At 42.9% G+C, this 26,609-nt stretch overlaps 1 protein-coding gene across 6 annotated transcripts in view; it reads left to right on the top strand.

Moving 5' to 3' along the window:
• The window catches only part of GAPVD1 (GTPase activating protein and VPS9 domains 1), a 75,367-nt gene extending 68,761 nt beyond the window's left edge, over nucleotides 1–6,606 (top strand). For 5 of the 6 annotated variants that reach the window (XM_012555360.2, XM_012555363.2, XM_012555362.2 and 2 more), the window contains 3 exons: nucleotides 1,483–1,555; nucleotides 2,550–2,747; nucleotides 4,114–6,606. In XM_012555360.2, the coding sequence (XP_012410814.1) occupies nucleotides 1,483–1,555; nucleotides 2,550–2,747; nucleotides 4,114–4,254 (412 nt within the window). In that variant the 3' untranslated portion in view covers nucleotides 4,255–6,606. The remainder of the gene's footprint in view (nucleotides 1–1,482; nucleotides 1,556–2,549; nucleotides 2,748–4,113) is intronic. The other variant, XM_023730739.1, reaches the window with a different exon arrangement.
• Nucleotides 6,607–26,609: the final 20,003 nt, after the last annotated feature.

The following is a 26,609-nucleotide window of genomic DNA, read 5'->3' on the forward strand; positions in this document are numbered from 1 at the left end:
GGGCCAATCCTTTGTTGTGGAGGGCAGTCCTGTGCATTGTAGGATGGTTAGCAGCACCCTTACTCTCTACACTAGATACCAGTAACACCTCCCCCCAAACTGTAACAAGCAACAATGTCTCCAGACGTTGCCAAATGTCCCATGGGGGCAAACTCACCTCCTGGTCCTGAGAACCACTGGTTTATGTGATCGTTTGATGAATGCTTCTCTGCCCTCTGGATTGTTCCCTTCGTGAGAGCAGGAACTCAGTGTTTCTATTCACCACTCTATTACAGTGTCAAGCACAGCTTGACAGCGAATACATGCTTATTATATATATAGCGATGAATAGTTGTATATTTTAATATCAGAAATACTTGGAATTGTATGATATGTGAATTATATCTCAGTAAAGCTATTTTTTTTAAAGAAATAATCCTAAATATACATCTGGAATGGTAACACTGGGTTATTTCTGAGTAGTAGGACTGTGGATGATCAACATTTTTATTTTTCCTCATCTGCATTTTTTTTGAGCACTGCTTCATAACCTTGTTGAGGTTGCTCCCATGCTCCCCAACAATAATAGTGGCTCACTGTGCCAGTAACTCTCAAGGGGTCCATGTAACAAAATCTCAGGGTGGGTCATTAGTGGTTTATGTAAGATTTTTTAAATGGAAATTTTAAGATATTGCATATATACTTGAGAGAATTCACTTTCCTGTGAATGGATTAGGATCATTTCAGCCTGCCTCCCTCACTTGTGCAGACTCAGAGGCTTCTAGCCCACCCTAGGCTTCTGTACTTACATACACTGGCTAGACCCTGTTTTCTCTCTAGAGCACCAGGCTTGGGCTTCAGGCGTGGAGTAAGGAGTAGGGACATTCAAACTGTACTTCCTGTAAAGAGTAACTTTGAAGTAGATTATTGCTACCCACCCCTCTATGGTGTTTCTGCAGGTTTTATCGAATGGAGAATCAACAAGGTTTTTCTGGAAACCAGGAAAGCTGGGTTTAGCTATTGCTGCCGACCCCTTTGAGTACCTACACTTTGCCTTAGGCAAATTCTTTACCTTTTTAAGCCTGATTATTTTCGTCTACAAAATGAGGAGTTGGGTGTTCTCAGTCCCTTTTCTATTTAAGATCTGAGATCTTTGGTTTCTGACTTTTGATCTGTTTCCTTTCAGCTTATTTATTAAATAGTGTGTCCAAGCAACTCCTGGGCTAAGGACTCCTCTGCTTTCTCCTTTGGAATGCTGTGTCCTAGTCCAGGAAAGTAGGACTTCCCTCCTCCCTGCATCCCCTTGGCTCTCTCAGCATTTTTAAGCAGATCCTAAACGTGAGACTTTTTTGACACGAAAGAAAGCTTATAGTCTCAACTGTAATTGTAATCTGTATTTAGAAGTAAGTCTAAAATGTTTTTAATGTTTTGAAAAAAAAATCAGTTATGACTTTTTGTGTACCTGAAATGTATATTTATATATATATTCTGGGGTATTTTCAGGGTTCTTCATGAACATATTCAGAGATTGTCTAAAGTAGTGACTGCAAATCACAGAGCTCTTCAGATACCAGAGGTAATACAGGTTTATATAGCATGGGTGATATTATTAACTAAAAGTTACTGAGTATACCATATATGTATTACCAGTTTTTCAAGGAACTAGAATATAATAAAAATACAAAACACCATTTGCACAGGATGTAATTCACTCTAATTATAAAGTTCCTGAAGGTGCTTCCGAGGGCTGAAATCTGGCATGGAGAGGGGCCTCAGTAGTGGTGAGGAGGGAGAGCCAGCATGGAGGAGCCCCTCCCCTGAAGCCGCTAAGCATGCAGGCAGGGCTCCTGGTGCTCAGCCCTGCTCTCCCTGGGGCAGTGCTCTGCATTAATGCTTTTATAGTCACGCTGTGCAGAAACTTCCCGTTTGAAGAAGGAGTCCTTTAGCACTCCAAAAAGGATAAAAACCACTGTTCCAGGAGAGGGAATTGAATCCATAATGTGGCCTCAGAATTACCTTTTTGTTATTGAGATTAGCATCTTTACCTCTTTACCACAAAAGAAGAAAACAGGGAAGTTTCAGGTATTTGAGCTTTCTGGTTGTTTCATTAAAATTTTCACTAATGGAATATTAATTAGCGTAATATTTTTAATTGTCTTTGATTTTCTGAATCTTATTTCTAGAACTACTGTAACAAGGGTACATATTCATTTTTAAAGTATATTCTTTTAGTAGCTTGTTTGTGCTTTTGGAATCAGCTACTGAATATACAGAAGTTCCATTCTTAGCTATTTAAGAAAGATAATTGTTTGAAATTTCATTAACTCCAGGTTCTGTGTTAACTGTATTCCCTTTCTCTATTAATGGATATCTGGGTTGCCTTATTTTTAAATGCAAAACAAATCACAGTTTGAAAATTAATCTTCAGTCTTGGGTGGAATGGGAAGAACTGCAACATGATTTTCCTGGAGAAAGGAAAATGTAGCCTCCTGATGTGGAGGTTGCTGTGGTCGCTACCCGTGGTTGCCGTTAGAGTGAAGCTCTATGTCTCTGTTTGTGGTCTTACTTAGGTGTATCTCCGGGAGGCACCGTGGCCGTCTGCTCAATCAGAAATCAGGACAATAAGTGCTTACAAAACCCCCCGGGACAAAGTGCAGTGCATCCTGAGAATGTGCTCTACTATTATGAACCTCCTGAGCCTGGCCAATGAAGACTCTGTCCCAGGAGCAGATGACTTTGTCCCTGTTTTGGTATTTGTGTTGATAAAGGTGGGCTCCTTACTACCATTAGTTAAAAGAGTTTATTTGGCGTTCTGAGCAAGATGGTGCAGGACTTGACGTGATGTTAGAGAACTCAGCTCTTTTCCATGTTTCAAGCTCTGTGGTATCCAAAAAGAAGGCGTCTAATGTTAAGATTTGTCCCATCCAAATCTGAGGTTTTCAAAAGAAGAGATGGGAGGACTAGATTCCTGAACATTGTCAGCTTTTAAAGCAGTGCCTTGAGTTCATGATTCAAGCATGTGAACTCCATGAGTTTAGGGATGGATATCTGTTATTCACTGATACATCCTTCACACCTAAACAGTGCCTGGCACACAGTTGGAGCTCAGTATATAATTGTTGAATGAATGAGTGATTGAATGAGGGCAAGTTCTTTTTATTGTGCGTTTGCTGTCCTCTTTCACACTCAGTTCTTCATAATACCTGTCACATAGACGGATTTACTAATCATCCCTCTCCCTTTTAACCTTATTTTGTAGTTGTAGCATATTTTTTAAAGTACTGACATTTATTGTCCTTTTTTTTTTGACTTTAAGATTAAGGTTTTATTATTTTAAAAATTTATTTAGAACATTTTCAGAGGGAACCCTGCAGTTTGGGTACACATACCCATTAAGTGACAATATCATCGGTTACGTGTTCCAGGCAGTTCAGCCCGTCCATTGGTTCTTGATACTTTATCCAAGGATTAACATATCTGAGTTAATCAAACATTAGACTCAAAGATGATTGTTTAGAGCAGTTCTTAATTTAATGTCTAAAGTATATTTGGCATATAATCTTACTAAGTCTTCATGTTTGCAGTGTTTCTGCAACATGAACTCATAGAGTCAGAAACCTATAGGAAGAGTTTGTGATCAGCCTTAGCTTTTCTTCTTTTCTCTTCACATGAAAGAAGGTGAAAAAACAGGACACATTCTATGTTACCTCTTACAGTAGAGGGTGTATTGTCATTTTTTGTTTCTTCTTTCTCAGTTGATTCTTCCAGGACTTCCTAACCAGATATAACTCAGTTTGCATACAATTTATTTCCTTATATAGCATACTGGAATTCTGGGAAGTTGAGTGAAACCACTGGGAGTGGTTCAGCCTCTTTAACAACCAGTGAGGTTAAGTGACTTACAAGGATAGAAAGCTCTAGATCAGCTAGGATAAAACTTGGATTGCCTTTCCTTTATACTGTTGCTACTCAGGGTGGCTAGGGTTTTCAGATTACCTCCAAAAAACAATTTTGGGATGAATTTCTAAAGGACCAGTATCTCATTCACAAAAAAACATTTGGAGAAAAGTTAAATGATTTTAGCAGAGCTCTGTGTCTGAGTAATTGAATCGTTTTTGGTTTTCACTTCACTAGGCAAATCCACCCTGTTTGCTGTCTACTGTTCAGTATATCAGTAGCTTTTATGCCAGCTGTCTGTCTGGAGAAGAGTCCTATTGGTGGATGCAGTTCACAGCAGCAGTGGAATTCATTAAAACCATCGATGACCGGAAATGACCAACACCAAGGCCCACCATGGCAGCAGACTGTTAGCAAACAGATCTCTGAGAAAATGTACCACCTGCGTTGAAGGCTGAAGATTGCTTTTGTATAATATTGTACAGCACTCAGACATTTTAAAACAGATCTTTACTAAACAGATTAATGAGCTAACAAGCAGGTTTTCTTTGGGCTCTTTTCCTTTCAGAGTTGCATATTTTGTTATTTTCTTGTCCCCCAGTAGAGAATAGCACTGCAAAAAGGGACCACATTTTTTCAGGTATTTTGAAATATTAAAAAACAAAAAATCTCCTACAGAATTCTTAGATCTCTATCCATGGATACACATTCTTTCCTTTTCTTTTTTTAAAAAAAGAACAGTACACCTTTTAAGATGCTGTCTAATTTGTATGCATCTAATGGAAGGAAAATACCAATTGCACCGAGGATTGTAATAGTGGTGACAGTAGTGGCATTATCTATAAATACACTCACCTAAATCGGAAAGCTAAGAAGGAAATGTAAATATAATATATATTTATATTTGATGTAATAAGGACATCTTCAGATTCTAATAAACAAGGAATATTGCTTATAGTAGGTTGTGACATACCCTCTTGTGAAATGGTTTCCTTGACAAAGTTAAGCTGAACTTAAGAGCAAAAAAACAAAAAAATACATGGAAGTATTTATTAAAGTGTAATACAGTTTATCGAATTTCCTAGCTGTGGAGTTTTATGTGCAGGGCTGTCTTTGATGAGGAGTATAAAAATCACTGAGTAAGTCACTCAGATATTTCTCACCATGGAAGTTTTTGAGCCTGCACATAGGAGACAGACTCTTTTAACCGCCATACATTAAAAGGAACGGTAGATATCTGGTACTTCATTGTGGTACTTCTCATCTGAAATACTAAATATGCTGTAGAAACCCCAAACAGAACTCCTTACAAACCTTTAATTGTAATATATTTTTTGATGATTATTCACATTGAATGCACAGTCCAGGAATTCAGTGAATGTCATTTTTTTAAAAACTAATTTGTATTGTCTGCTCTAGTGATACAGGTTTTACTAGTGATAAACTATTTTAATCAACCATACTATTCTTATGAAAAAAATCTATTTTGGCAAGTTTTTGTGCCTTTATTTCCCTCTTCTGAAAAAAGTACGTGTTTCAGTAGTTTGGTTTGCATTCTACATCAGTAATTAATCCAGAAATAGGTTCTGGTGCCTGAGAAATCAGCCAAGGAGGCACACCAAAGCTTCAAGCACAAGTCTTATACATAGGACATTGCTGACTGATTTCACTTTGTATTTGTTTCCTAAACATGTTTACTGATTGGCTTCTTTTATAACAAACTCAGTCCTGTACTTTGAGTCCCTGTTGCTGGCAGCAGCGCTCCCAGGCATTTGTGAGGGGACTGTGACAAACAGCCTTGAACAGATGAATACAGAGGCTGTCTGCGCCCCCCTAAGATCTGTTTTTCCTGATACCTAAAGAAGCTGGATTTTCTTTATGCCTTCACGTCTTCTCATTGATTTATTTTAAAACATCAAGTTACATAAAAGTGTGGGATGTGGTTTCTGCTTTTTAGGGAGAGATCAAAATTAAACTAGTACTACGAAATGTACTTTTGAATGTTAGGTCAAGAAATCTCTGTACAGAGTCATGTGCTTTATGAGCTGTAACTGTTAAACTTGCCTAGGTATTAGAAATCAAATCCTATCATAAATAGAAGACAAACTGTATACCACGATTTCTAAGACCTAGATAATAGTTCATTTACGTCAGCATTTGAAACAATACATGTTAACAGAAGACTTTGGATAGTTGAAATTCATTGTAATGAGGTTTAACCCGTAAGTCAATGAGAGATTTTTTTTTTCCCTCCATGATGGTCGCTAAAGCTATTCCATGTTATTACTGTGGAAATAAATATGAAGATGTGGACCTTGCACAGGGCTCTTTTCTGTGGAGGAGATGGTGGTGGTTTTGGGGTATAGGGCTCCACTGGAGGCAGGAGATACGGGTGTGCAGTGCTTGAGCCAGTGCGGAGGATAGAACCACAGAGATTCGGCATAAGAATTACGTATGAATGCTGATGCTTGGATCTTGACTCAGGTGTGGCAGAGATGCACAGCCCAGCTGTTTAAGGTCCTCTGAAAATCCTGTCAGCATCAAGCATCACTTGTTTGATTTCATGACAGGATTTATTATAGAGCTGGTTTCTGAATTTAGCAGTTAGTAACTAGCTACGTGGCAATGGAGGTGGTGTGTGAGATGGAGTAATTTGATTTTGCTCTTTCAGGAAAGAAATAGTTTTTCTTCAAATGTTTCTTACTAAACTTCCTCCTAGTACTTATTTTACATGAAAGATTTAGAGCAAAACTACAAAATCACCCGTGGGGAACATTCGGTAGCCAACAATTATAGTATTGAATTTACAAAGATAATGGATATTAAATGGGGAGATAGTAGCTCAGCTCACAGAATCTTGAAAGGTTAACTCTACTGAAAAGAAAAATCAATTTGTATTTTGTATTAATATTTTGCTTTTGGAAGTTAAGTAGTAGAAATAAAGATTGAAGGTTGTCTTTCCTTGTAAATTTATTATTGTTTAAACCTGGTAGACATTTTGTTTGACTTTAGGTCAGACTTCAACCATGGTTATTGCTGTCTGCTTTTTCTTTTTAAAAACCTGCTTATGAAAGCCTTTTTATACAGATAGTTAAATAGCTGTAGTAAAAGAATTAGGCTTTCTGAGAGATTGGAAAAAATACGTGATGCATGGTTTTTCTCTTCGTGTTGTGTTCTGGAAGTCTTTGTTTGAAGTGGATTTTACATATACATGTTACTGCGGTATGTCAGCAAGAGAACAAAAACCTGGCTCAAGCAGTAACTAGACTCTGTTCTTGCCATGAGATTGTAGCTGGCTGCGCGTGCTGAGCCCTGGCACTGTTTTCCTGTTGCTTGCCGTGAGAATTCCAGTTTGGACCAAATAAAGGTGAATTAGGTATTTTAAATGTGTAGAGTTGTACATTTTTCTTTCTCTGATGTCATTGGATGTGAAGAGGGAAAGTAGGAACACACTTGCTGAAAATTACTAGTGGATCGCATAGGCGCCATAGAAATAGAGTGGGGTTAGCTTCCTCAGTTTGTGTATCCTAGGCTTTCTCCTCCTGCCTCTTCATTCTTGTCTGTTTCTTAAAGGAAAAGTCTGTGTTTGCTCTCTTTTTAGTTCTTTTAAGTGTAGTGAGTTCTGTATGTAACTGCTATAATTTTGGGGAAAAAAAAATCTTGAAGATCAAGGAGTTTTTAATAAATGGAGTTGACAGTGATGAAATATTTGAGATACTTTGAATGCCAAAATACTTGAGAACTGCCAGATTAATAATCGCTTACTATATTTTAGAATGTAGGTTACCTTAGTAGGATGACCAGGAATAGCTTTATTACTCTTGAGTACACTTGGGAAATGTTGTGTTTGCTTCAGAGTTAAAGCAACATTGGTATGGTTGAGCTGTGGAGTGCGTTTCGGCCAGTCACATTCCACAGGCCTGCAGTCAGCAAAGGTGAAGAAGTACTCTCCACTTGGGTAATAGCGGACAGTGTGGGCGGGGACCACACGCCTTAGGAATTCATCTCTGCTGAGTTAATAGTCTGTCTTGTATACCATGTTCTTCTTGTGCTTCCTGCATTAAAAAGGTTTGTACTGCCTCTCCTCTGGAATCTGGTAAAATCTTTATATAAGCCTAAATCAATGAGCTTGCACAATCTTGTATATGTACAAGGAACCCATCCTGTCTTCTAATATGATTACTGATGTATGATACCATTCTATAAAACTGATTAAAAAGGGAGAGCAGTTTAATTCATTGGGTTTTATGTTTGCATCATCTATTTTGTATTCAGAGGCATTTCTAAAAATTCCTTTGACTTTTTGAATATAACTGATGTTCTCCATCAATTCACACTCATATTTTTCGTCCAAACATCTAAGACTATTTGTTAAGTGTGGTACAGGGGGGAGCAAGAATGATCCAGTAGTTACTAATGAGATGGTGAACATTTACTGTTTTAACACAGTTCCTGTCTGACCCCTGTATTTGGTAGCTATTCATCAGCCTTAGTTCTGAAAGCAAAAGTGTCACCGTCCTAATCACGAAATTCACTGAAGCTCATATGAATCTTTTCAGCTGAGAGAGTTACTGTTAGAGAAGGCACTCTTTCTCACAGAGGCAGGCTTCTCTTACTGGTAAAAAGGTGCGTTCCCTGTATTGATTGCACTTCATTTAGAAGGAAACATTTAAAAACTCTGTTAGGGCTCAGTTTTCATTCAGTTCATTCAGTATTAAAATTAATGCTATGACTTGCCTAGAACAGAAAAGAGAATTCAACCCTTCTTGCCAACTCGGAATTGCATCTCTCTCGGATTCCTGTTATATTTGTACCACTCAACCCTTTCTCCTTGGAGTCCCTGGGTAGTGTAAACACACTTGACTGTTAACTGAAGGGTCTGAGGTTCTAGTCCACCCAGAGGCACGTTGGAAGAAATGCGTGGTGATCTGCTTTTGAAAAATCAGCCATTGAAAACCCAATGGAGTGCAGTTCTTCTCTCACACTGGGGGTTGCCATGAGTCGGAGTCAACTCAGCGGCAGCTGATTGTAACCCCCTCTGTGAGTAAGTAGCTTTGTAGCTTTTTTCACAAAGGATGCTGAGCTGACGGTGTGTGCCCACAGTGCTGCCTGTAAAATGTTATGTGATGATCCTAAGAAGGGAAACGAGATCAGAAGATTCTAATGGCTGTAAATGTGTCCTCTGCCTAAAGATTATTCATTGAAGAGCTTTAATTTCAGTCATTTTGTTCCAGAAAAAGCTCTTACCATCTGCTTAGGATAGCAACTGGCATCCGTAAACTTTTTAAAAATAATGATCAAAAAATTAATATTGACTGGAAAATCTCTGGTGGTGGGGATCTAGAAAGCATCTTCCATGTTTTGTGCTAAAATGGAAATAGCTCTCAGTTATAAGTTATTGAACTTGTAGACTGTGAACATGAAAGCTGTGGTAATCTTACTCCTGTTAACTATCTAGGAATTCGGCATATTGCTGGCCCAAAATGTTAAATTTTATACTCTTGTGAAAAGACTGTCCAATGTGGTTTTTAAAGTAGGACATTTTTACTTTAGCTTTCCTTAAAGAAAGCCACAATTGTGTGTTTAAAAAAAAAAAAACTTCGAGCGGCTCCACTCGAGAAAGATGTGACAGTCTGCTTCTGTAAAGATTACAGCCTTGGAAACCCAAGGGGGCAGTTCTGCACTGTCCTGTAGGGTCACTATGACTCAAAATCAACTCAACAGCAGTGGGTTTGATTTTATATGTCAATAAAAAGTTCAAAACATCTCAAAAAAAAAAACCTAATATGTAGGATTTTTTTTTTTTTTTAATTGTGCTTTAGGTGAAAGTTTACAAAGCAAATTAGTTTCCCATTCAATAATTTATATATTTGCGTTTGGTGTTTGGTGACATTGGTTGCAATCCCCACGATGTGTTAGCACTCTCCCCATGAATTCCCCATTCCCATTGGTCCAGTATTCCTGCCCCTTCCTGCCTTCTTATCTTTGCTTTTGGGGTGATGTTGCACTATTGGTCTCATATAGATGATTGTTTTAAGGAGCACTTTCCTCATGGGTGTTACTGTTTTACTTTATAGGCCTGTTATTTGGCTGGAAGGTTATCTCTGGGAGTGGCTTCAGATCCAAGGTAGAAGGGTGACTAAGGGCCAGTCTCTGTCAGACCAGTAAGTCTAGTCTTTTTTTTATGAATTTGGATTTTCTATATTTTTCTCCCACTCTGTCGGGGACCTTCTATTATGATTCTGGTCAGAGCAGTTGGTAATAATAGTTAGGTACCATCTAGTTCTGGTCTGAGGCTAGTGGAGGCTGCAGTTTGTGTGGGCCATTACTTCTTTGGACTAATTGCTTCCTTGAGTCTTTGGTTTTCTTTACTCTTTGCTCTGGATGGGAAGACACCAATAGTTGTATCTTAGATGGCCGCTCCTAATTTGTAGTTTTGACAAATTTTTTTTTATAACCAGTGCTGTTAGTGTAGTCTATAACTTCTGATGTTTCTTATCAATAATTCCTGGTTAGTTAAGTCAAGGGGTCTGATCTGACCCACCCTCCACTGGCTGCACATGGACCCCTTCCATGACCAAATGAATTGTGATCTCTGGGGCTAGGGTCTGGGAATTTGTCAATTTTTAAGTGCCCCAGGGAGTTCTATAAACTGTTGTTGCCTGGATTTTCTATTGAGAATCACCTAGTGCTTTTGTTCGTAAATCAGTCTATGTGACAGATGGAACTAGGGCTTTAAACAAGTCCACTAGGCGACTCTTTATTCTCAGGGAAGTTTGGGAAGAAGCATTTCACCAAGTCTGAACCAGTGTACCACCTGCACCATACACCTGGGGCCATTTATAAAACTGCATACTTGTGATCCCACCCCATACCCACTGAATATCAGCATTTCTCCAGTAGAGCCTGGGAATCTGCATTCCTAGCAAACATTCCATGTGACTCTTATGCTCACTAAAATTTGTGGTCCACTACAGAAGATGTTCAACTCCTAACCACTTGGCTCCACATCCTGTAGGGGTGATGGGTATGAATAGGGAAGACTCTTAAAGAATGAAACTCTTACCTGACAGCCAGTCCAATTTATCCTTTCAGGATAGCTCTTTATGTGCTTAAATCCAAGTGTTTACCTATAATCTGTCTGGTTATATAAAGGTATTTATTTCCTAAACCTCTGACCACTAAACATACCCAGAGGAATCAGTGTTCAATGACACTCAATTTCTGTTTAAAAACTATTTTTTTTATTTGTCTAATTTTTCTCATTATTTAAGCTTTTAAAATGGCAGTTTCATTTGTGTTGTGTTTTGTATCCATTCTTAATTAGTGTCCCGTGTGAAACAGCAGCATTGACTCCAGCAGCCCCTAGCCATTGTATTTGGTAGCTGTTTTGCTCCCAGAGTGCAGCCTGGCCTGCCCCTGCTAAAAGCGAGAGAACATTTTAGCAGTGCCAGTGTGCTCCCTCTCCTGTTTCTAGTCCCCGCAGTCAACATATAGACTCCAGCTCCTGGATTTACCTCCCTCTCATCCACCTCACTTCTTGATCACTGACCATCCCGTTTTCCTTCTTTGGAGACTTTGATGGTGACGGAGGCGAGGCTGTATCTGCTGCTGCTTAGAGGCCATAAGCTGAGTGTGAGTCAGCCCAATGGAAAGAAAGGTGGATGAAGTGAATGCATAGGGAAGTGACAGATGATGGGAGGAAGGGACAGTCCCACTAACACAGTGTCATTAGTGACACCCACCAGCAGCACCTCCACAGCAAAGCTGGAACACACCAGTGAGCCTTAAGAGGTTTTTTTCCTTCCCAGATCAGTCAATCTTTTTTCTTCTTCTAGATTTTATTTATTTTGTTGTCGATAATATACACAGCAAAAATACACAAATTCAACAGTTTCTACATATACAATTTAGTGACACTGATTACATTCTTTGAGTTGTGCAACCATTCTCACCATCCTTTTCTGAGTTGTTCCTCCCTCATAAACTCACTGCCCCTGTCTAGTCTCTCCCGTTGCATTTGTCAATTTGATCCCATATAGGTAGTTCTTAAAAGAGCATAATGTTCAAGGCAGACCTTTGTTACTGGTAAGCTAAACTATTGTTCGGTTTTAAGATGACTTCAGGGAATATTTTTGGTTTAAGGTTTAAAGATTTAATCAGGGCAGTAGTTTCAAGGGTTCGTCCACCCTGTATGGCTGCAGAAAGTCTAGAGACCCTGAGAATTTGAAATTCTGTTATGCATGTTCCCCCTTTTGATTAGGATTCATCTATGGAATCTTTGATCAAAATGTTCAGTAATGGTAGCTGGGCACCATCCAGTTCTTTTGGTCTCATGGCAAAAGAGGCAGTTGTTCATGGAGGCAATTAGCCACACATTCCATATCTTTTGGATAGATACCTAGGGGTAGAATTGCTGAGTCATAGCTCTATTTTTAGTTTTTTGAGGAACCACCACACTGTTTTCCATAATGGCAATAGATAAGGGTTCCAATTTCCCCACATTCTTGCCAACATTTGTAATTTTGTTTGTTTTTTAATCCTAGGGGGAGTGAAATGGTATCTCACTGTAGTTTTGATTTGCATCTGATGGCTGATGACGTTGAACATCTTTTCATGTGTTTGGTGGCCATTTGCATGTCCTCTTTGGTGAAATGTCTGTTCAAGGCCTTTGCCCACTTCATGATTGGGTTGTCTTTTTGTTGTTGCTGAAGTTTTATATATATTTTGGTTATTAGATTCTTGTCAGATATGTGGTTTCTGAAGCTATTCTCCCAGTCAGTAGCTAGTCTTCACTATTTTGGTGAAGTCTTTTGTTGAACGAAAGTTTTTAATTTTTATGAAGTCCCATTTATTTATTTTGTCTTTTGCTGTTTGTGCTGTTGTTACTATGTTTGATAATCTATTGTTGAAAGCGAGGCCTGACAGTGTTGCCCCTGCTTGTTCTTCTAAAAATTTTGTGGTTTTAGTGTGCACGTTTAGGTCCTTAATCCATTTTTGAATTTGTTTTTGTGTATGGTGTAAGCCACCCGGGATCAATCTTGCCACTTACTGAAGAGTCATGAATTTCAAATGGTGTATGGTTTTAAGGCCAGATCCGACAATTGGAAGATGGTCTAAGCTTAGCTCTGTCGCTTACTACACCGAAGGCAAGTGACTTGTTTTCTTTGAGGGGCTTTTCCTCATTTGGGCTATATTGCCTCAGTGATCCCTTCCAGTCTCTAGTTTTGCCATATGTGTGTGTGTAATCTTGAAATATTTCTCCTGTGCTATCATTTATTTGAGGAATGTACAGTGACACCATGGAGGCTGCCGTGAGTACCGCTGAATGAAGAGGCCTGATAGAAGAGGCCATGCACTGAGCTGACTCACAGGGGAATTTGAACTAGGACTGATACCTTAGGTGACAAGACAGAGGCAGTAAGTCCTGGAGTAAGTAAGAGTAAGTAAGTCCTGGAAGGCACTGCATTCCAGTATCAGCCAGCTGAGCATTTGCTGAAAGAGGGCCAGGCACTGGTTATACCTCAAGACTATCCAGGAGATAAAGACCTTCCATTGTCATGTGAGTAACCGAGCATAGAAATCACTTAAACGAGCCAGTGGTCACGCTGTTGTGAGCTTAAATTCTATTATGTTATGGTCATGAATAACTATGGTGAAATACTTTCTGAAACTTGATGTTATTCCCTCTGGATTTTAGATACTTCAATCCTTAAGTAACCCATACCATCCCACCTCTCAGTCATTCACTCATCCTGTTTCCCAACATTTCATCACTGCCCTTAGTCCCAGGATCATCCAAACCTTGTAGAGATGTTTTGAATTCATCCCCACTGCCACAGCTATTTTTTTAACCTCCATTATCACAACTGCCTCCTGACTGGTTTCCATGCCTCCCTCTCACCCTTTCTCTTAGGCGCCCCCAGAATTAATCAAGTCTGATCCAGATTCTTCTGCCTAAAATCTCTTGTCTATTTTGGTCCAACTTGCCTTGAGCACCTATCCCTTCCCCTTCCCCTCTAGCTCCACTCTGGCCCCTCAGAACTCCCACCTTTACCCCCAAAGTGCTGTGCTTTGTGTACCTGTAAGCCTTTGCCCTTGCTGAATCCTCTGATTAGAATGCCTGTCCCCTCACTACCCCTCAAATGTTCCTTTCTGGAGGAAGGCTCCCCAGTTGCCCCCATCCTTCCTTTCCTCTACAATGAGGCCGAATCCCCCAGACACCTCAACACAGCAGTGATCTTACTGGAGCCTGTGCTCTCCTTGAGGACAGTGTCTCCCCCAAATGGCAGGTGTCCCCAAATGTTTGCAGATGGGTGAATGGTGGACAGACAGTAGCCCCTCAGTGCCCAGCAGTGATTCCACTGTCTTTTCCTCCAAAATTTGGCCCACCTTCCCCTGCTGCCCGGCTGGAATACTCCCTCTCATTCCTTCCTTTGTGTAGGGCTTCCCCTCCTTCACGTAGTGCGAATCTGGGTAGTTCTTTATGTCCTCTGGGAAGACATGTGCACCAAGCCCTTGTCCTCCGCAGGTAGAGGTAGTGGGGTAGTGGCTCCCCTGCAGCCCAGCCCCGCTGCTCGCTGCAGCGAAGCAGGGAATGACCCAGCCACACCCTCGGCATGGGCCCCCTTCCACGCAGCCCCAGGGCCGCACCTTAGGTCTCAGCACCCTCCTTGCGCCCCTCCCACCAGGGTGCGCCGCAGCAGCCTGTACGCCTCCTGCCTCCGCCTTGTGCGTCGGGTCCGGGAGGCCCTTACTCGTGGCCTCCAGCAGCAGCCAAACCACCGTCCTGCCAGGGACTCTACAAATCGGAGCGGGAGATGCTGGATCACTGCGGTCACCTCTCCTGGTCCTGAGCTGGCAGAGAGATGGATAAGGAGCCAGCACCCAGCCAAAGTGCCAGCACAGCTGTGCCAAGTACCCATCCGCGATGAGCTTTGGCTGGGGGCCCATCGAGCTCCAGCCGCCTTCCGAGGCTCCGGGAGGTCAGGCTGGGCACCGTGGGCACCTCCAGCTCCAGCTGAGAGCCCAGGATGTCCAGCAAGCAGTAGGCGCACTTGGCCGGGCCTCAAGGTGTTCTGCTGTGGCCCTGGCCGCCGGACGAGTGCCTGAAGCTGTGGTCTGCTCGCTGCACGACGCCGCTCTACCTGTGCACGCCACCCTGTTAGTAAGTTCTGGACGGTGGACTGCCAAGGGTCATGCCCCAGCCACCTGCCACCCGTCTGGCTGAGAGCTAGAGCCGAGGTCATGCTCCTTCCTCCCCTTCTTCACCCTTCTAGCTCCAGGCGCCAATGGCCACCAAGCAAAGAATTAGTGTGGGTCCTGCTGGGCCATGTGGGGCTGAACCACCAGGAAGATGGAGTTTGGGGCCACCACGAGAGGCAGAAGTTATGCCACACTGTGTTGCCTCTCCTGTACCTACCCCTCCCCATCAGGCACAGCACAGGGACAGAGACTGAGGATGCCAGGCACTGTACTGTTTAATCGTGCTCTGAGGGGTAGGGGCAAGAGGGGCTATCATCTGAATAGGGGTGGAGGGTCTGGGGTAGGGTGGGTGGGTGTGGCTGTCCCTTGCTGGAAATCCTGAGATTTGAACCAAAGACTGGAATCAGTGAAATCTGCTGTTCCTTGGGTTGATTTCTGGGCTGGCCAGTTTCCTCCCAGGCCCTTGCTTTGCTGTTCCTTGGGTGACATCTTGTGGCCAAGGATGGGTACAAACCATTGGCTGAAAAGGCTGCGGAGTAAAGGCAGCCCCCCAGCTCGGAGGCTGTAGCCCCTCACTGAAGCCCTGGCTGAGTAGCCAGAAGACCAGAGAGGAGAAGGAGGCTCCAGCCATAGAAACAGCCCCCAGCCCCCACAGTTCCCTCTGAATCGGGCTTTTCGCTGAACCCTTTTGTAGGACAGTTCTAAACAGACTCCAGAACTCATCCATGTTTCCGCATTCACACACACAACACACCAAGGTGCTCTGCCCACCCTTCATTGTGGCAAATAATCATCATTATTCCCAAAATATGAAGGTCATTATTCCCGTATTACAGATGAGGCAGCTGTCTCAGTCGCAGAGCTAGTGAGTAACCAAGTGTCATGGGTTGAATTATGTTCCCCCAAAAATGTGTATATCAGTTTGGCTGGGCCGTGATTCCCGGTATTGTGTGATTTTCCTATATGTTGTAAATCCTGCCTGTATGATATTAATGAGGGAGGATGGGCGGCAGGTGTGTTAGTGAGGCAGGACTCAGTCTACAAGATTGGATTGTGTCCTGAGGCAATCTCTTGAGATATAAAAGAGAGAAGTGAGCAGAGAGACAGGGGGACCTCATACCACCAAAAAGGCAGTGCAAGGAGCAGAGCGTGTCCTTTGGACCCAGGGTCCCTGTGTGGAGAAGCTCCTAGTCCAGGGGAAGATTGATGAGAAGGCCAACAGAGAGAGAAAGCCTTTCCCTGGAGCTGACGCCCTGAATTTGGACTTTTAGCTTACTTTACTATGAGGAAATAAACTTCTCTTTGTTAAAGCCATCCACTTAAGGTATTTCTGTTATAGCAGCACTAGATGCCTAGGACACCGAGTCAGGACTTGAGCCCCGCTGTGACTGGCTCCACTGCTAAAGGACCTCATTGGACACAGCCCTGAGAACTGTGGGAGCCCTCAGTGGTGCCCATTCTCCAGAGAGGTGCTACCAGAGGAAGCAGGTATTATTGGTCATAACAGTGTCTCTCGTTCCTTGACCATTTCCTATGCCAGAACCAGTTCTGAGGGCTTTGTGCACATTATTTCACAGAATCCTCATCTGTGAGGTGGGTATCATTATGAACACCAATTTACAGATGAGGCAACTGAGGCACAGAGAGGGGAAGTAGCTTTTCCAAGGCTACACAGCAAATAAATGGCAGAGCCAGAATCTGAATCCAGGTCTAGCAGATTCCCAAGTCCTTATTTATAGCTTCTAACGGATCCTGTCTGCACCTCTGCAAAATACCAGCCTCACAGGATTGTGGGCAATTGCACACGCTGGAGCGAGGAGAAGCTTTGTGAACTGTGGAGTGGTGTTCATAATGGCTCATTACTATCCCCGTCCTGGTGTGCACTTCCCCGTGAGTCTGAGTCTTCGGAGCAGGGAAAGCCCACTTCTCCATACATGGGCCAGGTCCACTTCCCAGTGTCAAGGCCATGGCAAGGACAGAGACTGACAGTCTCCCCCTCCTTCTGATTTGCCTCGTTTGGAAGGAGAAGGGGTGACCTTCACCTCCCCGTTCGTTGTCAGGCTGGCACCTGGACTCCATGTGGGGCCCAGGGGGAGAGGGCCTGGTTTCGGGAGATCCCTTTCAGACCCTGGAGGAAGCAGCAGAGTGGGTGGAATATAAATGTGGCTGGGAACACAGAGGAACAGATGAGAGAAAGCCTCCAGGTGACTGGGTGGAGAGGCTCCTCCAGCGTGGCTGCCTCCTCTCTGCGCACAGATTGAGCCCATGATGAAGATGAATGGAAATACCTTTGCTGGAAAATGTGGCAGCAATCAAGGCAGCTACCTGTGCCGAGGGGCCCTCCCACCAGTCCTGAGCAAGGAAATGTTCGGATTCGGAATTTCAGCAGCAACCACATGGTTAGCACAGAAACCAAACAAAAGTCATGATAAGCAGCCCCAATTACTGGATAAATGATACAGGACGCCCGTTAGCTTGGCAGGAATTAGTGGACTCAAACAGCGGCTGCGGGTATCAGGCAGCCCCTGCAAACAGACAACAGATTGCACAAAAGAAAGGCAGCGCAGATTGGTGAGGACCCCAGCCCAGACCCCTCAGTGCGGTGCGTTAATGACCAGCAGCCCTTCTGCAAGCGGCTCTGGGGCTTTTAAGGGCTGGTTCCGGAGGGGGAGGAAAGATGGGAGATTGTTTTGTGGGTTATCTAGCATTTGCTGATGAAAACAAACTGAACTTGAGCATCCAAATCCCACACTGGGAGGCAGGACTGATGAGGACATTGTGTCTTCATCTTTCCAGGCTGAAAAATCCCCATTTTTCTCAATATGTCCACTGCAGTGCAATACGTGGTCATTCGGTCACATGCACCATGGACCAGGAAGAAAGGTTTGCTGAGCGAATTAATATTGTCGACGAGATTGCAGGGGGCATGTTTAACTCACTTCAGGTGCTTTAGAAGTGCTCACACGATGGATAAGCTAATTACAAATCATGCCTATTTATTCATGAAACAGGACCTGGGGGAAATTCAAAGAGGCAACACTGCCTTAACTTCATTCAATTTGCAGTCTGTGATTAAACGCAACACAGCTGCAAGACTCCAGAAATGTTGCCGAATTTCAGCCTTTTCCCAGGTTCAGACTGACCTAGTTTGTGGGAGCCATACATACTGTCCTCCAACGTGGTCTTGTCATCCTTCTTCAGCCCTTTTGGCCGCTCACCAGCTGTACATGACTTTGGCCAAGCCCCTTTACCAGCCCATGTGTCTGAGGTTCCTCATCTGTAAGGTGGGTCTCACAATCCCCTGGCTCTCGGGATTCCTGGGGAATAAGGGAGGTGATGGAGGTTCAGTGGCTGTTCCAGAACCCAGCCAGTAGCCATGCGATGAAGCTTCCTCCTCTCTGACGTGTACACCTGTGGGCTCTCACTAAGGCGGAGGCCCCACCCACTTCTATGAAAGATCTAGAATAGGCAAATGCATAGAGACAAAAGTTTATCAGAGGTTACCAGGTAGAAATGGGGAGTAGTTGATTAAGGAGTATTGAGCTTCTGGTTGGGGTGATGAAAAACTTTCGGAAATGAATAATGGTGGTGGTTGTACAACATGGTGAATATAATTAATGTCACTGAATAATGCACTTAAAAATGGTTAAAATGGCAAATTTTTTGTTATATGTTTTACCACAATAAAATTTTTAAAAAGATGGAGGGCCAGGGCACCCCAGGCAGTCTGTGACAAGGAAAAGCTGTGTCTGCTGTCCCCCAGGGGCTGCTAGCTCAGCCCTGGATTCTCGCTTTGTGTCTACTTACTGGGAGTCCAGGGTCTCCCCTCTCAGACAGGGTGACCAACTGTCCTAATTTGCCGGGCCTGAGGCATTTCCCAGGATACAAGACTTTTAGGACTAAAATAGAAATAGTTCCAGGCAAACCAGGACTGCTGGTCATCCCCTTTCAGAGCCCCACGAAGCTACCCTTATCCAAGTTCCCTAAAATAGACTAAAAACAGAGCTAAACTTTACCTTCAATCCTCGGAAATGTCTGATAGGCCCAAGGGTTATTTGTTGTCATCCATAAATAATAAAAACCCAACAGCCAACATTTGCTTAGCATTTTCTGACTCATGAAGTGCTTTTAATTTAGGAGATGAGTGTTTAGGGGCTCTTTCCATTTACTCGGTACCCACTGCCTGAGCCCTCAGGGCTGATGTGAGTTTGGTGGCCGCGGCAGAAGCATAGGGCTCTTGTTCCTCGACCCCGTGAGGCTGCAGAGCAAGCAGCCCCGTGGATTCTGTGACCCTCAGCTCGGCACACCGTTTCTGCTCCTCCATCCTGCCTTTGTTAGAGGCTCACTTATCTAGAAAGGGTCCCCAGCCAGAAAGCAAAATATTAACTTGCACCATATGAAATTACTCTTTGTATATGGATCCCAGACAGTCAAGTAGTGGCAATTTCAAATGGTTCAACCTAAGATAATAATGGTGAAGTTCAGGCCACAGTCTGACTTGAGACAATTTCTCTCAGCCTCAGTTTCTCAGTGCTGCTGGTGAAATTAAATGAGACAATCCACGTATGGTGTTTCAGCAGTGCCTGGCACATAGTAAGTGCTCTCTGAATGAGAGCTTTCAGAATCAGCTTGTGTCTGTGCATGTCCGTCATGTTTCTGAGTTGACTGTGGTCAGCGGCACAGCAGGCACCAGACAAATGTTTCTTGAATGAAGGAGAGGAAGTAAATGCCTGCAGCTCCCTCCCATTGGTGTTTCCCAAATGACCTTGAGGCTGCTCTCCCCCTTCTGCCAACCAAGGGACTGCTCCTCTGCCCCCTTCCCTTGGAGGCATCTCTGTAAAACACCCCGTTTCCCATGGCTCCCCGCAGGGGGCCTGATGGGTTGTGAGACGTGTTTCCATCTCCCCTATGGTTTCTAAAACATACAGATCATTCTGGCTGCACTCCTGTGTTTCATTACTAGGGATGCACATTTGAAAACAACAGAGGGTGAGGTTTAAAAGCAACATGCAATTTTTATTACATATATCTCCACATCTGCCGTTAGGCTCGTCCCCACGGTGTTATTGACCTTGATTCTTTCTCATTTGCATCCTGCATTTTTCATCCTTTAGAATATGGTGTTTTGGGACTTCTCCATCATTAAGTGGATTTACAGCAATTTCCCTGTGTGTTTTCTCCAAGGGATTCTGTTATGAGATGCACATTAAATCTCCATTAATACCTCATTATCCGACTGATAAGATTACCATGATAATGAGGCAGAAATTCTAATTGTTTCACTTCTTATTGTGCCTTCCATTTAATCCTTTACTCTACCTGTAAGTTGGTCACGAGCTGACAAGCACCAGGCTGAGAAAGGCTTTCCAGTGAGAGAACCAGAGGCTGGGATCATTCTGATCAATAGTGATGGGGGCAGGAAAAGGAGAGGATCCGGTGCTTAAATGAATTTCCTCGGCAGAAAGTGTTGGAGTAGAAAGCCATCTGGGGTGGGTCTAGTTGGGTCTATAGAGTTCTCTGCTCTAGCCCAATATACTCACACACACAGAGGGATGAACATGGACACATATATATGTACACATGTGCACACAGCATGCACACACAGCCACACTCACATGTGCACACACTCATGCACATGCCATGCACATTGACACGTGCGCACACATGCACACATATACGATGGGCACACATGTACACACACATACATGTACGCATGGACACGTACACAGGTACACACATACACACATGTACACACAACACACACATGCACATGCCCACACTTCAAAATCAAGAGAGCCCAGCCTCTTAACCTCATTGACTATTTTCCTACCCACCCAGACCCCCTTTTAGACCATTCCTAGCTGTGGAACACTCCATGAACCTGCCTTCCAGATAGATGAACTCATCTGATAAAGAGACAGAGACAATGGAGCCAGAAGATACTGGGGAATTGGTGGGGGCTAGAGACAAGGAGAGAAGAAGCATATCCAAGACAGAAACTTTGTCAGGGCTCTTTGTGAGCAGTGGTCCCTGCCAGGGCATCTTTGGGTCCCTCAAGTGTGCTTGTGTCTTTCAGGTCAGGCCCTCCATTTGTTGGATGGGAGTTACCCAGAGAATGATCCTGATAGTGACAGTCCCTCAGGTGCCAGCCTCAATGCGTTGAACTTTGCATGTGTCACCAAAAAATCCCCAAATGGACCTTTGAAGAGACAGGCTCTCTCAGCCTTTATCCTGCCTCTTCTGCTAGGAGAGGGGTCCCAACCCCACGGGGGTCCTGCCTTGAGGCAGAAAGAGCCTTTTCAATGCCTCTGCAGGGGGTTGGAAATAGCCAGAAGGATTGTGGCTCTCAGTTCCTCAGGTGTCCTGAGGCCAGGCTGACCTGGAAGGCAGGAAGCTGACTCCACTTGCACAGATCAGAACAGCAGCACCACTGCTGGACAAGGAGTTGAGTGGTGCCCAGACGAACTTTCCAAAACATTGTGATAGTAATGCATTCTTTTTACAGTTATCTTAGGTTTATGGCAAAGGATGCTAGTTTTCCAGTTGCCTTCTGAAATATATCCATGTAATTAACATATTAAAGATAATAGTAAGCAAATACTAGTACAAGTGGCAGAACTGGTGAATGGGGTCCTCCAGTGTTGAAGTTTGGGCCACACCGTAATGAGGTATCTAGGGCTGATCCAGATTGGCACTGCGGGAGAGATGACCCTCACCGTCCTGTTTTCCATGGCAGCTGCGGGAGCTGGGAAGGCTTCTGAGACCAACCAGTTTAACCCCATCATGTTCTTTATGGTATTTTAATTATTTTGGTTTTTTTCCCCCAAAGTAATACAAATGCATCATTTTTTAAAAATCATTAAAAAAAATCAAATAGTACTGAAAGCTCCTAACAAAAGCTGTCTCCTCCCCCATCCTACCTCCCTCCTGAGTCCTTTTCCCCAAAAGCAACTACTTTCAACTATATTTCAACTTATATTTGTCAATAATAGCTTTATACCACTATTTCTTATCAACTTGAGACATTGTCCATTGACTTTCTGTAATGGAACATGACAATTTAGCTCTCTCACTAGTTCTCCCCTCAACTTTCCCTCTTTCCATGGTCACAATGTAAGAATATATCAATATTTGTTAAATCAATATTCAGCATTTGTATTATTGTTCACATTTGAGCCATGTAGGGAACTCTGATCACATTTCCTTTCTTTTATAACTTTTTGGAGCTTTGTGTTTTCATTTGATTAGTTTTCTGTCCTGATTGTTAATTCTTCCCCAGCTCTCCAACAGAACTATAGAATCCCTTTGAGATCTGCTTTCCATATGATCCAATAATGCATTAAGTTGACTTTCTCCTTTTTATGACTTTCTACTGAAATCCTCTGTCCTCCTGCTGTAGTCTTGGCTGATTGCTTTCAAGGACCACTGCACAGCTGTCACCCCAGGATTCCCTTCACTTCTTGACTGTCTTGGATCCCCTGCTCTTTGAACCCCATGTGTTCCTCTTTCTTGATATTCTGCCTCACTTTGGCAGATCACATCCTCAGTAGCCTGCTGAGGAAAGTGCATGTTTGAAAATGGACGTATTCCATACTCACTTGTGATTGATAGTTTGGCTGGGTATGAAATTCTAGGTGGTAAATCCTTTTCCCAGATAATTTTGAGGACTATTCTCCTTCATCTTCTACTTTCAACTATTGCTGTTAGGTTGATAAGAAGTACAAAGCTATTCAGGTGACTGATTCACCATGTGTGAGTTTTTTCCCCTCCCATTTCTGGAAATTTTTATTCCACCCCTATCTGGTGTTATAAAACTTCATGACAATGTGCCATGATGTGGGTCTTCATTCACTGTGTTGGGATTTGATGGGAACTCTCAGTTTGGAAACTTATTTCCTTTAGTTCTAGAAATTTATTACATTACTTTCTTAAAATTTTTTTCCCAACCATGTTCTAGGTTCCTCTTTCTGGAATTCTCTGTTACTTGGATTGTATACCTCCTGGATTGGTTATTTTTCATATCATTTTTTCTTCCTCTTTGTATCTGTTTTTTGCTACTTTCTGAAAGATTTCCTTTACTCCTTCCCCAGAACCTTATGTTGAAATTTTTTACTATCAAGACTTTAGTTCACATTATTTTTCTTATATTCTGATTATTTTTTATTTTTTTAATTCTAGATTTATTTCATGGGTGTAGTATTTTGTGTTATCTTTTTAATTATGTTTTCTTTTCCTCCCTTCCCTGCCTCCCTATCCCTCATCTCCTCTTTTCTCCTCCTTTTTTTGCACTGTCTTTGTTTCCCCTGAGTTTCTGTTTGCTTGTTTTGGCTGTAGTCTTTCAAGTTAGAGGCTTTCCTCAACATGGTTATTGGATGTCTATTCATATTTAAGAGTAGGGCTCTAAAATGTTGACTGGAAGTTCTGTTTCCTGGGCAGAGTTTGGCTGGTGGACTTCAGGTGGTGAGTTTTCATTGGGTGACTCCCAAATGTCAGTATCGTGTCTGTAGGTCTTTTCTCTAAGCCCATTTTGCTTCTCTAAGGAAGATTCCACCAACCTCCTACCCAAAGGGAATGTTTGTGGCATCCAGGGTGTTTGTAGTCCTGTGGTAGAAGAGGCTGGGATGGCTATTCTCACCTTCTACAGTGCTCAGCGTACCTCTCTAGTTCATTTTTATCTCCAGGTAAACCCCCTATCTACTGTTTGGGAGGTAGGTGGTAGAGGGAACCTGGGGGGCTCATACCAACTTAACCAGTTCTTCTGTTTTCAATCTGCCAGGGTCTGACTTCTCAGTGATTTAAGATGTGTACCGATTTTCTGTAACACTATTCCCAGTCACTTGCTTGTAACTAGAACAACGGGCTTTAGAACAGTAGACTGTAGTTTTATCAGGGTAAAAAGCAAGGATAGGTTCCTAGAGGTGGTTGGTAGGAGGTATCACAACCAGAATGAATGCTCCTGTCTCTTATATACAGAAAGCTTGACTATTTCACCCCTGGAAAGTCTCTGTCTATTGGCCTCTAAGAAAGGGCTTCTTTCCAGTAATATCCTTAAAAAGGAAGGAGAAGAAATAGTTGTTGTTCAACACTTACTGTGTGCAGGCAATGTGCTAAACTATCTCATGTAGTCCTTTCTACAACTTTTCTTAGCTAGATGGTGATATTCCCATATTACAGATGAGTAAGCAGAGACTTAACGTTGAAACTAACTTACCAATACTTACACCACAATTCCACCAAACCAGTATTTTCCAAACTTAAATAGTCTTTCCTGTATCACCATCATTATATTTTTTGTCATTTCCTAACATATTCTTTATTTAATATTTTAAATATTGAATAGTTAATACTTTTTAAACCAGAATTTATTTTAGAAGAAAATTTTGTCATTATTCTAAATGAAAAATTATTGTCATAAAAGAAGGTAAGAATAAAAATAAATTTAATAAAAATAAAATTTTGTTAAAATTGAGCTAGATACTGTTGTCTGCCTGAGTCTCTGAGCCTTCGTTAGAAAGGGAGATTAGCAAGTATTAGAGGCAATAGACAAACTAGCACCAAACTGAGTTTTCTCCTGATGTAATCTGAAGGATTGAAAGAGAATTAAAAAGGCAATAACATTGGAATGTTTTTAAATGCCTTCTCTGAGTACTACTTAAATCTATCTGGTGTTTTGGGAGATACTGGTGTTTTGGGAGATACTGGTGATGGAATCCCCAATTTACAGATGAGTAAGCCAAGGCTTTGAGAGGAGAAGACAACTTTCCCCTGGTGGAAGCACTAGTCCAGCAGACATTACTGCCTCTGTCCCCCCTCCCCTGCAATATGTAGTGCCTCCCATCCCTGCTTTCAGGGGTTCTGGGGATCAAAGCCACTTGCTTCCATTTGGTGTTCATCTGCAGACTCTTGAATTCCAGCTTTCTCAGCTCTTCTCAACACATTCTCAACCAAAATGCATTGCCATTTCATGCCCATTGTGTTTCTCTCTCTTGTGCTCTTTGTCCTTGTGGGTTTTTGTCTTTTTTATTACTTTGTGCTTTTTGGGGGTGTAAGTGAGATAGTGCGCATGTTTACTATCCCTGTTTGACCATCATGTTATAACAGGGAAATTAAGCCTCAGAGTTATGCGGTGACCTTGTGGTACATACGCAGAGACTCCCAGATGTGACGGAGTCCTTAAAGATCATCACATCCCTTCCCCTGCTCCCCAGCAGCCCTTCCAACCAAAAGCCATGCTGTCTCCTACAGAGTCCTTATATAGCACTTACTGCATGCCAGCACTGACGTCAGCTGTCACAGATATAAGTTAAGCCTCCCAGCAACCATATAGGGTCAACGCTACTGTTATTCCCATTTTATAGATGAGAACACAGAAGCACAGAGAGGCTAAGTGGCCTGCCCTCGTCACTGCGCCGGAGCATGGTGCAGGCTGTCCTGTACCACCAGCTGAGCAGTCTCTTGCTTGCTGCTGCCCTGTCTAAAACAATCCCCACCCACCTTATCCACACCCTGCCTTGCTTTATTTTTTTCCCTAGCACCAAGCACTGACTGTCAGGTACTCCTTATGAGAATGTGAGCTCTGTGAGGGTGGGATCAGATTTCTCTGCTTACTGCAGTGTCCCCAGCACTCAGAATAAAATCTAGCACATAGTAGGTACTCAGTCAATATTTTTTGAATGAATGAATGAAGTAAAGTGTGTCTGGGCTGGGAACCCCTCTCTGTGAGCCTGGCTGCATGTCAGCACTGGGGACCTGGAGTTGAATCCCACCCAGTCTGTCCCTTAAGAAGTTCTCAGCATGGGAGGGAGAGTCATAAACACAGATACAGATAGACTAGGGTAGCCACTTCCAGGGACAGAGGAGCCCCAAGGTGGTACCACACCCAGCCAGGTGAGGAGGGTAATGGGAAAGAATGCAGAATAACTCTCCAGATAAGTAAGGTTTAAGTGCATGGGCTTGGGAGTTAGACAGACCTAGGTTCAAACTCAGCACCACCACTGATGTAGCTGTGTGACTTAGAGTTAGTGACTTTACCTCTCTGGTCTCATTTTCTCACATATAAAACAAGGAGAACAACCCAAACCTTGTGAAGCTGTTGTGAGGAAATGAAATGATACATATAAAGTGTTTAGCAGTAAGGGCTTCATAATGGGAGCCATTGATAGAAAAAAGGGAAGGGCATTACAGCAGAGGCAACAGCACATGCAAAGGTCTGGAGACGCAGAAGTTAGAATAATAATTTTTTTTAAAAAGTCCCTGCTCTCCGATGCATGTTCAAAGTTACACATGGAGCTGAGAGTAGGAACAGAGACAGGCAGGACCTCCAATAATGGCAGCTACACCTATTAAACACTTACTCTAACAAGTTTATATGATGATGCCATGGAGTCTTCACCACAGTCCCACTCTACAGATGAGGAAAATGAGGCTCAGAGATGAGCTAGGTCAAGGGGCTTTGAAACCCAGGTCTGTGGGACTCCAAGGTCGATATCGGCGTGCTGTCTACAACACCTCCTGGGGAGGAGAGAAAT

Source organism: Trichechus manatus, unplaced genomic scaffold, assembly GCF_000243295.1.
Source record: "Trichechus manatus latirostris isolate Lorelei unplaced genomic scaffold, TriManLat1.0 scaffold00038, whole genome shotgun sequence".
In the NCBI taxonomy this organism is placed as follows: Eukaryota; Metazoa; Chordata; class Mammalia; order Sirenia; family Trichechidae; genus Trichechus; species Trichechus manatus.